The 12,681-nt window shown below is 36.2% G+C and overlaps 1 protein-coding gene across 1 annotated transcript; it reads left to right on the top strand.

Annotated features, from left to right (window-relative positions):
* Positions 1-10,251: 10,251 nt before the first annotated feature.
* Positions 10,252-10,798, top strand: LOC113050069 (pro-MCH 2). Its single transcript, XM_026212773.1, has one exon. The coding sequence runs from the start codon at positions 10,293-10,295 to the stop codon at positions 10,665-10,667; it is 375 nt and encodes a 124-aa protein (XP_026068558.1). The 5' UTR covers positions 10,252-10,292; the 3' UTR covers positions 10,668-10,798.
* Positions 10,799-12,681: the final 1,883 nt, after the last annotated feature.

Genomic DNA, 12,681 nt, shown 5'->3' with positions numbered 1-12,681 from the left:
AGATAAAATATGAATGAATCCATCTCTGATAATCCCGGGTTGCTATGGTCACGCAGGTTTGTTTGCGCATTACACTCGTGGCCATGAGAAAAACATGTCGTTCCCTCAACATAAGAAGTCGTGGCCATGAGAAATGGATGTTGTTCCCTCAACATAGCATCTCGTAGCATAGCACATAGCATAGCATCACATAAGGATGTCGTTATCTCGACAAAATGATCTCGTGGCCACGACATAATATGACGTTCCCACAAATTAATATCTCATGGCCATGACATATTATCACATTCCCACAAGTTATTATTTCGTGGCCACGACAAAACTAAGTAAACTGAACAAGTCACTTTACGGGCACCGTACAAAATAGGTTCAACAGCTTTTTTGTTGTTAACAGCAAAGGCCATTAGTCAAATTAAACTCTATTGTACTGCATCAGTATTAAATTGTCAAATTAGGCAGATTCCAATAAAGACAGCATGTGTGGCATTCCGTCATCCTCAAAAACATGATTGTAAGCATGACTTTTTTGTTTACCTTTGTACAATAAACAATTCTTGTACTATGTTGAGTCCACACCTGTTGTCCAATGTAAAATATATGCCCTAAAACCGTACTGAGTACTGAGTTTAGTTTCAATCAATTTGAATGGGCATTTTACTGTGAATATGCCTCTTTTTTGATTTTAGAGTCTCTGGATTCCCCCGATGAAGGTTACACAAACATTATTGAGCAAACTGGAAAAACTTAAACTTGGAAAAGTATTTTATTACTTCACTAAACTACTGTGGTACCTTCTCCGGGATAGCATTACTATGCAAATTACTATGGACCGTACAACACTATTTTTACAATTTCATTGTTTCTGAAATGTCAGAATTGACACATTTATTATTATTATATAAAACCCAGAAAATATTAGGAGCTGCCAAAACACATACTTCTTAAAATATTGTAACTTTTGAAAATTTTATTTCACCCTTAAAGGACACAGCTGTGTATTTCCCTCTTCAGATATAATCAGAAAGTGTATGAAATGTGAAGGCAAAAGAATGAGCTTTGCTCATTTCCATTTGCATTGGCTTTTAGCAAACTGCTGCACATGGATCTCAGGAACATAATAGAATTTGTTGACTGTTAATATGCACTATTCATCCCATGAAGAAGGGAGCTCTATTGTTCACCTAGCTGGAATAACACTTCAGCTCGGACGACAGTGCAGCCTGCTTCTTTGTGTTAACAAAGTTCTGCTGCCATGGGCTGACTGGTGGCTCAGGTTCTGTGAGAAGCACTGTCTCGGCTCAAAAGTTGCCTTTCCTTAGGCCCCTGAGCCATGGTCTTGTGTTTTGCTTGGCAGATACTGATATAGTCAGCTGGTGTGCACATTTCAGAGCAGAGTCTACAACCTTGGGGACTCATTTCTATGGTCGGAATAGTGAGGTGTGGTAGTAAGACTGTTAACAGGCTGATTCTATAGCACACAAACTGCTTTAGGTGCTGTGCTCAGGGTGCCAGCGAAAATAGAGAGTGAGAAGTACTGAGAAAGACAAGAAAACTGGCTGGGTCTTAGTTTAAAAAATATTCTACATGCAAGCATTTATATTTGTGTTGTGTAGTTTGGTGGAGGCAAACACAACAAGTGGGTTTGGTGCAGCTAGTAACACAAATATTACAGACATTTAAAATCTACATTATAATCAGTAACATGAGCTAATCTGATCTCTAAACAGACTGCAGAGCCCTGCTCCAGTTATGTTCACCGGAGGGAAGGTTACAGTCCAGTTGGATATAGACAAACAGAGCATGGTTAAAATTCTTCAACTGTTCCACCCTTAATTTACAGTTGTAGAAACAGGTCTGTTATGAGCATATGGCCTGCAGCTGTCCTCAAATGGCCAAAAAACAACCTTAAACACCTGCCCAGGACACACACACACACACAAACACACACACACACACACACACACACACACACACACACACACACACACACACACACACACTCTCTTTTACATACTGATAACTGTTGTGACAACAGTAACCATAACATGCCTTGATATGCAGGGGTCAGTACCTGCACCTCCATAACTAACAAATCAATTTGACAAATGAGCCATTTGAACTAGATTGTTACATTTTCAGAAGAAAATAAGAATAGTATTTGTCCCTGCAAAACGTAAAGGGCCCCTATTATACTTTTTCACTTTTCTAACTTGAGTTATTCTGTAATGTAGCTGTTTGGGCATAAAAAAAGATCTGCAAAGTTACAAAGCTCAAAGTCCACTTCAAAAGGAGATATTTTATTTAACAATAATCATTTTTTTAAAACTACAACTAATGACTCGTTTGGACTACAACACATATTTTCGGGATTTGTGATATCACTTCACGAATGGGAAGATACCTGGTTGAGCTGCACTAGAGAAGGCACCACTATGTCGGTGAAAAGCTGGCTTTCCCAAGGCAGACAAACTTAGAGTGGTTACAATCATCTGGGTTTAAATCTCACTCAAATTGATTTGATTTTGATGCAATATTTAAACCAAATGGTAAGGGGCATGACATTTCCCGACCAGGCGCAGAGTGGAGCAAGTCACAGACTGGCCCAGCTAACCAATCACAGCACACTTCGTATTTTAGAAGGTGGGCTTTCATTGATACAGGAACTTTTTGAGCCATTCATACCAGACTGGGGAGAGAGGTGTTGTAATAATGTAAAATATGTGAAAAATAATATGTTTTTCGAACAACCTAGTATGAGAACATGTTTAAAAACACCACCAAAACAAAATCAAGACTTTGTAAAAGAACATAATAGGACCACTTTAAATGGCTGATGCAGTGTTAAGGTGTTTCTTATTTGGATCTTATTATGCTGATAAAAATGTTGTGTTTGTTTTGTTCCCGCCTCCTTCTTCCCGATGATTAGGGAGATTTTATCATTACATATTTATATTTAAAATTATTACAATCGATTTCTATTTGATTTTTAAAGTGATTTTCACATTAAAACAGGTTTGGAAACAATATCTAAAAGAAAATCTTGAAAGCAATATGGACTATGCATTTTTTAACTCCTTGATTGATTATACTCTTGTACAATATGCTTGTGTGTTAAATTATGTTCAGAAACATTCACTGTTTTCCATGTGAAGGAAACCATGTTTTAATGATCTTAAAATTATGTTTGTAAACACTACTAGCATAACTCAGTACAAAATGAAAGAATAATGCAAAAGTATACAAAATTTGATGCAGGTGAGATTTTCTCCTCCATAAGCTTCAGAATTTGAGATATGCACTACAATGCACTGAGACAGATTCAGTACATTAGAAACGGTCTTCTGAAACATAGAAAAATAATAGTGTGTTAGAGGCCAGTGAAAACCTCATCTTCAGAGACATTTTTTCCATTTTCTTCAAGTAAATGAAAACTATAACATTGTGCCATTGTTTTGTTTCTCTCTATATTGGTCTGTCTATATTTATCTGTCATCATGATTCGGTTCCACATTCTCACTGATTTTTCCATCAACAGTCAAGGGAAAATCCATCATGTTTATCTGCTTCCTGCTTTCTTTCCCTTTCTCTTCATAATTAGAATTCACTTTGAGCCTCATAGAGTTAGTAGTAAGATTTGTTTATTTTGTATAGCTAAATCAAGTGTTAATGGACAGGGACTTTTTAGAAGAAATGACTGTAAGGGTTTTCACTCAGGATTTTCCCCAAACAATGCCCATGGCTCAATCAACATCTGCCAGAATAAATTTTGAACATGAATTTAATATATATATATATATATATATTTAGGGTGAGCAGATTAAAGACATAAAGACGGCTGATATAAAACAACAACAGTTTATTTTCACAAAAAAAGACATAACAAAAACAACATGGTATTGAAAATAGCAAGACTGCTAAGAGTCTATCAGTTCATCCTAAAATAGTCCAACAGCAATCCGTGCATAATAGACCCAAGTGTCCAACTGTGTATATACAATTCAGTTAATGTGTTATTCAAAAGTGCAAGTGCAAAATAGACCTGGTTGGTAATTAACTCCACAAAATTTTCCTTCTCAACACAGGCAATAACCCACTTCCTGGGTGAGGTGTTAGGCCTCTTTCTTAGGCCACACTGCTCCTTTATATGGAGAGGCTACTTCCTGCTCCCAGTCATGCGATCTCTCACATGACTGGAGTCTCAGTTTTTAAAGACAAAAACACACATTTAAAAGGAGCAAAATCAACAAGGAAACATGTAAAACCTATTAAAACTCTGATACACCAATATACTGCTTTATACAGAGTGGTAAACCATGTCCCTTATGTTGCATCGTCACAAAGACCCCTCCCCCAGCCTACGGCATGTGAGGGAAAGAAGTCCATGCCCATTCAGGATTTGCCACACTTATATTCCATATTGTAGTTTACCCCTCCCATGTGCAAAACATTGTCTTGGAAATAAATTATGTTAAATCAGGCCTTCCCACCTAGGCTCATGGTAAATGGAGGAGGCAAAGGAGACACTGAAGAGAGGAGGGATTCTAAACCAGAGTGGGTAACCTGGGTCAGGTAGCACTGTTCCTCCCTGGTCCACATTAGACCCAGTCACTCTGGCGTGTGGTCCTTCCTGGCACCTCCTAGCTCCTGTTAACAACTCAATAGCAATCATTTCCCGTACTGGCCACCAATATGGTGTTTCCACAATGAGCTGGGGACCTTTCGCGTGACTTGCCATTGAGTTCTGGGTAACCCAGTCAGGATATGAAATAATTTAAAATAATGTTACTATAAAACTGTACCCAAAAATCAGTTATAAGCACAAAATATACACACAGAGCTCTTAAAATAATGCTTCTTAATAGCATGAAGAATTAATATAAGAATAAGATCAAGCGTTAAGAAAGTAAATGTTACATGATTAAAAACATGTTCAATAAATAGTTTTTTAAATATCCTGAAGAAAATGTGAGTAATAGTTTATCCTGCCCACATGGAAAAAACCAATATATACATATATGTTTCAATATAGGTTTTTAATATATGTGACATATATAAAATTGGCCGTTTTCCTATATTATATGTACATATATGTACATATATTTACACATATATGTACATATATGTACACATATGTACATATATGTACACATATGTACACATATGTACATATATATATGTGCATACATATATAGGTACATATTTCACCTATAATAGTAAAATTAAAAACCATAGCTGCTAGGCAACATAAATAAAAGTCCAAAATATAGAAATGTACATTATGTATTTACAAGAATAATCAAATAGTACAAGAACAAAAATAAGACAAAAAACTGAACAGAAAAAATAAATATCTTTATTATTCTTTGAATGTCTGTCATGACGCGCCTCATCATCCTCCTCCGCCGCCTCCTCTTCCTCTTCCTCTTCCTCTTCCTCTTCCTTCCTGCACTATCCAATGAAGTTTGATAGGGTGTCCGAGATGTATTTATTTTTTCGGCTCACAAATTTTTGAGCGGATAGGCATTTTCGTCCACACGGATCTGGCGTTTTGGAAGAGTGAAACCGATGTTTTGAAACCGGGTCCAAATGGGATATATTTGAAAACGGCGCCTTTGCGTTTCATCCGGACATCGAATCCGTACATTTTCTAAAAAATATAACGTCATCAGCCCACATCTCGCCCCTAGTCAAAGACCACTACATCACGTAACGGCAACAAAAACATGAACAAACACTGAACGATTGTATTTTTTATCAACTAACATTAACATGGATTAATAAATGTATTGTTCCATGTTCGTTTGTGTACCACGTGCAGGGTTTATCAGCAAATCCATGTCTTCTTCTCCGTTTAAAGTGTATCTCTGTGGCAGAATTACAGCGCCACATGCTGGTCTGGCATGTATACTACAATGGTTTCGCATGGACGCAGATATTTCTTGAAACGAGGGACAAAAAGATTGGGGGTCCGTCTCCATGTGGACGTGGCTAAAGAAGTAACGGGTACTTACGGTTATGGATACAAATATAGCGGAGTAAAGAGTACAATATTTGCCTCTCAAATGCACTTGAGTAAAGTCGTGAGTACTCCCCAAAAATGATACTCGAGTAAAGTACAGATCCCTCAAAATTGTACTTAAGTACTGTACTCAAGTAAATGTACTCTGTTACTGTCCGGCTCTGTATATCATGTTAATTACATGTGATACCAATTTCACGTGTTTGCACATACTAAAGTTCTTGTATAATTTTTTTTCGTTAATTCTTAGTTTTTGCCTTGATAATAGAAAATATGAGCTAGGCATCATGTATGACAGTCAAAAATGAGATATGAGCTACAAAATGACCAGATCCTGCCATTAGCTACAAGACATATCTTTTATGTATAGGGCTTATATGTGGATATGAAGAAGCAATACAGGATACCTATATTTCCTGTATATGCACATATATGCACCTCAGTTTTGCCTATATGTGGCATATATACCCATATATGCAGCATATATGCAGTGTATATACACATATATGCATATATATGCAGCATATATGTGCATATAGCATATATGTGCATATACACTGCATATAGGTTTCATATATGCGCATATATCTACATACAGGTTCTTTCCATGCGGATATTCAAAACCTGGTGTTAAGGTGTTATGTTTGGTTGCTAGGTGAACGGTACATTCCAAAACCTTCTCTAACTACAGTATGGGAGTTATGTATGATTCATTTTGATTGGATTGTGGTGTTGGTCTGTAAACACCATAACATTCCCTAGGACCTCAGGATGCAGAAGCAGTGGATGAAACAAAGTGAGGCCACAATGATCCATTCAAATACATACTAACTATGCTTTGAAGCCTTGAAACTGATGCAAACTACAACACATTTTATACTTATTCAGAGAAATAGGCATTCTCTGTGGCAGCTATGTGTAGTGTTACGTCCTACACAAAATGGCTGTTATTGGACAAATGAATGCATTCATACCAGTTTGATCTTTTTACATCATGTTTGGACTTTATGCATTCAGAACATCGCCAAAGTGAGTAATACCAAACTTTCAGGACGCTTTTCTAACTGTGTTTAGGACTATGCAAATGAGTTCCACACTCTGATGCCAGAAGTCACTCACAGAACTGAAATGAAAAAAAAAAAAAAAAGTATAAACTCCTCCTCATCAGAATGGGGTATTTTTCAACCATTTCAGCAGACACTCCTTTTTCTGAGTCTCCAGCCTGTTTGGTGAGAGACAGCAACAGAGACAAGGGGTCTTCCAGCCTGAACATGAGGAACCAGGAAGATGAGGGAATGGGTTTGGGTCCAAATTTTAAAAAGTCACCCAGGTCAAGGTCAGGTCCCAATCAAATTTTTTGTGTCCCTGGCCTTTTTAACATAGTGCGTGTTACCAAAGTCGGTCCAAAAAATAAATACCTGGCCGTGATCAGAGCCAATCATCTGTATGTTCCCGATTTTAGGACCCTTTGGGGCTCCAGGAGATCAGCATCTCATAGCCCTTTAAATTCAAGACTGTTGAATAGAATTTCTGCTCTTTTCCTCACTGCATTGTTACCTATACACAATCAGTGGAAAGAGTCACCACCATTGGACTGCTCACTCGATCATGGGGGACATAATATCACTTTGGGATTGTTGTATATTATCAGTATATGTTTTATAGCTGATGTCAGGTAATAAATAAAGTGTCTTTATTTGTATGATGCATAATAAGGTTATTCAGCTTATTAATTTCAGAGAAGCAACAATTTATCTTTCCGTATGATATCATAATTCTGCCAAAGAAACACCCAACTTAATCTCTTAATCACTATCAAACAGCCCTGGCTGGGAGTGTTCTCATTTTGCCAAGTAAAAAACTGGTGATATGGAAATGGTCATCTGATATAGACATAACCACATATTAAGTGACGCGTAATGCAAAAATCACAATGCCATTGGTGACATGAGTACCAATCACTACACAAGGTACATCAACATCATTGCTTGGGTTTGGATTGGTTTCTATGGTCTTACTACAGTTTAGTAGTACTCAGTGACTGAAAATGATGCACAACAAAATATTCTGGTCACAAGTGGTAACAGTCAATGGCTAACCTCAATTGTTTGGTTACCAACATTCTTCAAAATATCATATTTTTTGTTCAACAGAAAATCTTTTGAAATAAACAGGTTTAGAATAGGTGTTGGAGCAAATCGGAATCCATTTAAAGAGCACAAGATTGTGCTCACAAAGTGTTTTGTTTTTTTTTCTCAAGAGAATAATATGTTTCCTGCATCTTGAACAACCAGTAAATAATATCTAATCACAGAACATCTGCACAATCAATCAATTTTACATTGAATTTTTGAGTGAGAAAGTAAATTCCGTCATATTGCCATATACAGCACCCTTGTGGGAGAGGAAATGTGGTGGCTAGAAGCCATGTTCAAAATCCCCCAAAAGAAGAGGAGAGGACATTTCGAGCCCACAGACCATCTAATAGTAAAATCCACCCACCTTGTTCCTAATGCTCACCAGATGAGCATAGCATGTTTTCCCATTTTAGATATCTAGTTTGAAACCAGCCTTTCTTATCCCAACTGTGATTACACTATTCCTATGGTTCCAAGCCTCATTATTATTTCACAGTTGCTCTCTTTGCTCACCTCACTGGAATTTATTGTTTGGTAGGTAATCAAACACTACACTGTGGACACACTACAGAAGAGAGAAATTATGCAAGAGTTATACAGTGGTTCACTTTAAACTAACCTTTAATGTTTATGCATTAGATATGAATCATCATATATTTCATATATTTTATTATTGGGGAGGGCAATGTATATTGGCAAGATATGAATCATCATATATACATTTCAGTAATGGGGTGGGAAAAATGAAGAATAAATAATTGGCCACTAAATGATAAATTTATATATTCTCTGGTGTTGTTGGATGTTCTGTTCTGCTCTGTAGTCCTTGATATAAAAGATTTGCCTTAAAAATGTATATTTATTATTTTGCAGTCTTTCATCTTCTCAACGAGCCCAACACTTTGTACAGTTGAATAATCTCTTACTTAAGATTCTCTTGTTCTATTAGATGTCCTATTAGAGGCCTTGCTTCCAATTATTTTTGACACTTCCGCTTTAACAGTACAATGTGACATGGCCTTTCATTATAGAAAATTACTAAGCCAGTCAAAGGGCCAGAAGAAGGTCTTATGTCTTAAAAAATAAAGTTGAATTTACTGACACACACACAAAAAGTGATAATTGTATTTATAACAATTCTGAGACTACTATGCTTTTAAATGAGACATTTCAATATAGAAGTCTTAAAAAATACATTTTTTGAGCTAGATCAAAAATCAGAGGATAGAAAAAGAAAATACTGTGTACATTAGACATGGAAGATTAAATTCTGACAAATTAAGAAAGAGTTATTGAAACCTGCAGTTAATATAAACCTGCTCCTTTGGATATTGGATTTGATTTTGGAATTTTGGTTGTAAAAATTATAAGTGGTAAAAACTTTAGTTATTATATGTACTAGAATACTAGAATACAACAACCAATTTATTACAAATCACCTGCATTGCCATGATAAATGTTTTTGTGTGGTTCATTCAGTGAGTTTATTCAGAGTAAAATGAATGTATAGATGTTCTCTGTATCATGCAGCATTTACCAGCAGGAGCCCCATTCATGCTGCACTGACATGATGCTTGATACAAATTGAAACACCTGCAACACTGTCGTGAATCAGTAGCACTTTTCCAAATGTAATAATACAACCTCCTGCTGGGTGTTGATCTATTATTTTGATCTACTAAGGCTAGAGCCTCTTTTGATGACTTTGTCTCGTGATTCTAATGAGAAAACAGTTATTATTAACCTGGACTCTTCAACAGGTCTATAATCCTCTCATATTGTTTCAAAGTGTGAGGATTCTGTAATTATATCCCCTCTTACAATGCCCACTCAATGGAACCCTGCAGTCTGCATGCTGAACACAAGCCACATTGTAGGAAATCTTAATCAACTTTCCACCAAACAAAACACTTGAGCTATGTCAGTGGTCTCATCAGGTTCTCAATGAGTTTTTGTGTTTTTGTAAATAGACACATACTCACGAGAAACCAAAACTATGGTGAATCTAAGGATAACGTGGCACATTTGCAGACAATGGCTGGTAGGCCTATAAAAATGGACAAAGTTTTCACCATTATCAGACCAGCCATCACAGAAGACAACAGCTGAACCACTGAAGAAACACAGGATCAAGAATGAAGCTTTCTGTTGGTACCGTCCTCATCACTGTGGCACTTTTGTCCGAATGCTACTTCAGAACTGCTGCCATCCCCATGGCCAAAGCTGAAGACACAGAGCCAGATCTGCAAGGCTTGAGCGAGAACTTGGAGGAGAAATCTCTGGGTATTGCACCAGGCAACTCCAGGATCATCGTGGTGGCCGACTCCAATCTGCTGAGAACCCTAACATCTCTGAACAGAGGACTCCCTCATCTCAGTCCCCCCGAGAGCCTTCTCAGTACAGAGCGCAGAGATGTTGGAACAGACCTGAGCCCAAGCATCGCCATCATCAAAAAGGACACCATGAGGTGCATGGTGGGAAGAGTGTATCGACCATGTTGGGAGGTGTAGGTCTTCTGGGACGACGGAAAGAATAAAATCAGATTCGCTTTCATTTAATCTAGTGTTGCTTGTAGAGAGGATGTAAAACTCGATGCTATTTAATGAGGCTGATACTATTAAATGCTGAAAAGATTATTCTACCAAGGTCTTATCTGTTCTTGTCTGTTCTAATTTAATAGCTCTCTTTTTCATACTTCTCTTTCATTTGTGTTCCATTTGAATATGGGATTTGAGGGTGTTGTGATCAATGATCATACCAAAAATTTTTGACTAGGTAAAAGTGATTGTTCTTAGCATTAAATATGAATTTTTTTCCAAATTAAAATATTTTCTACAATGTTAGCTTTTAATGCAGAGCGTACTACAAGTCATATGTTCACTAAATTACCAGTTCAAAGTTATCATAGTTTAAAAGATCAATATTTTATCATACCATATTCATTTTACGCGGACTTAAATCTAATTTTAGCAGATGAGAAAGTGTAAAATGAAACCAAACATTTTATATTTTACTGTAAACAAGTATCAAAGTAGTATCCAAATATCAAACATTATTTAGATTTTTTTTTTTTATGCTTTAGCGAGTAATTTACAAAGACCACTTACATAGGACTAGCAGTTTAGGTAACGGACAGATGTATAGTCATTATTCATGTTCACAAGTGTTAAAGTGTGTTGTTAAAGGAAAAGTGAGATTGAATATTGACTATTACATAACTTAGTTCAATTAATTTATCCATTATAATATTTTGATAGATTCATCTAATTAATCTCAATCTCATTCAGATTTAAGGCTGACATTAATGCCTTTGATTTTACTTTATGAAACAATGACACTTTCCATCTTGTTTTCTGTATCACTGATAAAAAATAAATAAATAAATGAATAAATAAAAAATCCATCAGTAATACATTGTGGTTGTAATTAAACACTGTGGCCAGGCATTTTTAAAGAAATGCTTTGCCTGGCTCAAATGGTGAGAGTCTGGGGGCAGGACTACCCCTGTTAGTCAGAACAGTGAAGGGGAGTGTTAGATTTTTCATTGTCTAAATAGTTTAACAACATTAATGGACAGAATTCCAAATTGTAGTCAATGACGTGTGAATGAAATCTCTCTGTGAGTACAACTTTTGCCATGCAACAAAAGGTAAATCAACCTTTGTCTGTGGACTTCTACGTCATTTTGTCATTATAAGGAATTTATTACCCTTTTGGCAGCATTTGTTCAGACTTTTCTTTCCTTCACACACACTTGGCTAATCGCTTTAACCTTATGGCTTTGATTAGTGCCACACTCCTGTACATCAAATTACTTTTCCTCCAGCCCTCATAACTCTTTAACTGATTTGTGACCTGTTTAATCTTTGCTTCCTGTCTCCTGTCATTGGTTAGTGGTCAAACACAACAGTGGAGGTGGAAAAATATAATTTTCCTCCTGATTAATAACACAAGGTGCATATCATGGGAGAGGTGATGTTTAAGATAACAACGAGAAAAAGCACATTAATTGAGAAAAAGAAGAACAACAACCACCACCATTAGTTATTCTTTTGTTGTAGCTCTCAGATAACAAAATATGGTTTCACTTTTCCTAGATGAGAATATCAAGTCTTTGCTATCTTTGTTTAAAATATTTTCTTCAGACTAAGACAATTTATGATCAGTAAGGTTATTCCCTGAATATTTTATTTAATTATTATTATTATTATTATTATTATTATTATTATTATTATTATTATTATTATTATTATTTTATTGTCTAAAATCAAAACTCACTCCAACAATGCAAGTTATAGATATTTACATGTGACCATATAAAACCTGTTTATATTAACTGTCAAAACATTTTCACAATGCATTTTTTTTTATAATGTTACTTGTGGTTGCACTGAAACAAATACAGCAGACAGAACATTTTGATTGTGCCTGCCCTTTAATCTGAGGGTGTATACTGAGAGGGGAATTAACCTTCTGCATCTTTCTAATTACAATGTCTGACATGATCAGACGAGAGTGCCCCTT

The sequence above is a fragment of the Carassius auratus genome, chromosome 30 (genome assembly GCF_003368295.1).
Source record: "Carassius auratus strain Wakin chromosome 30, ASM336829v1, whole genome shotgun sequence".
NCBI classification, from domain to species: domain Eukaryota; kingdom Metazoa; phylum Chordata; class Actinopteri; order Cypriniformes; family Cyprinidae; genus Carassius; species Carassius auratus.
The sequence above is the reverse complement of the archived record's forward strand: the minus strand, read 5'-3'. Positions and strand labels throughout refer to the sequence as shown.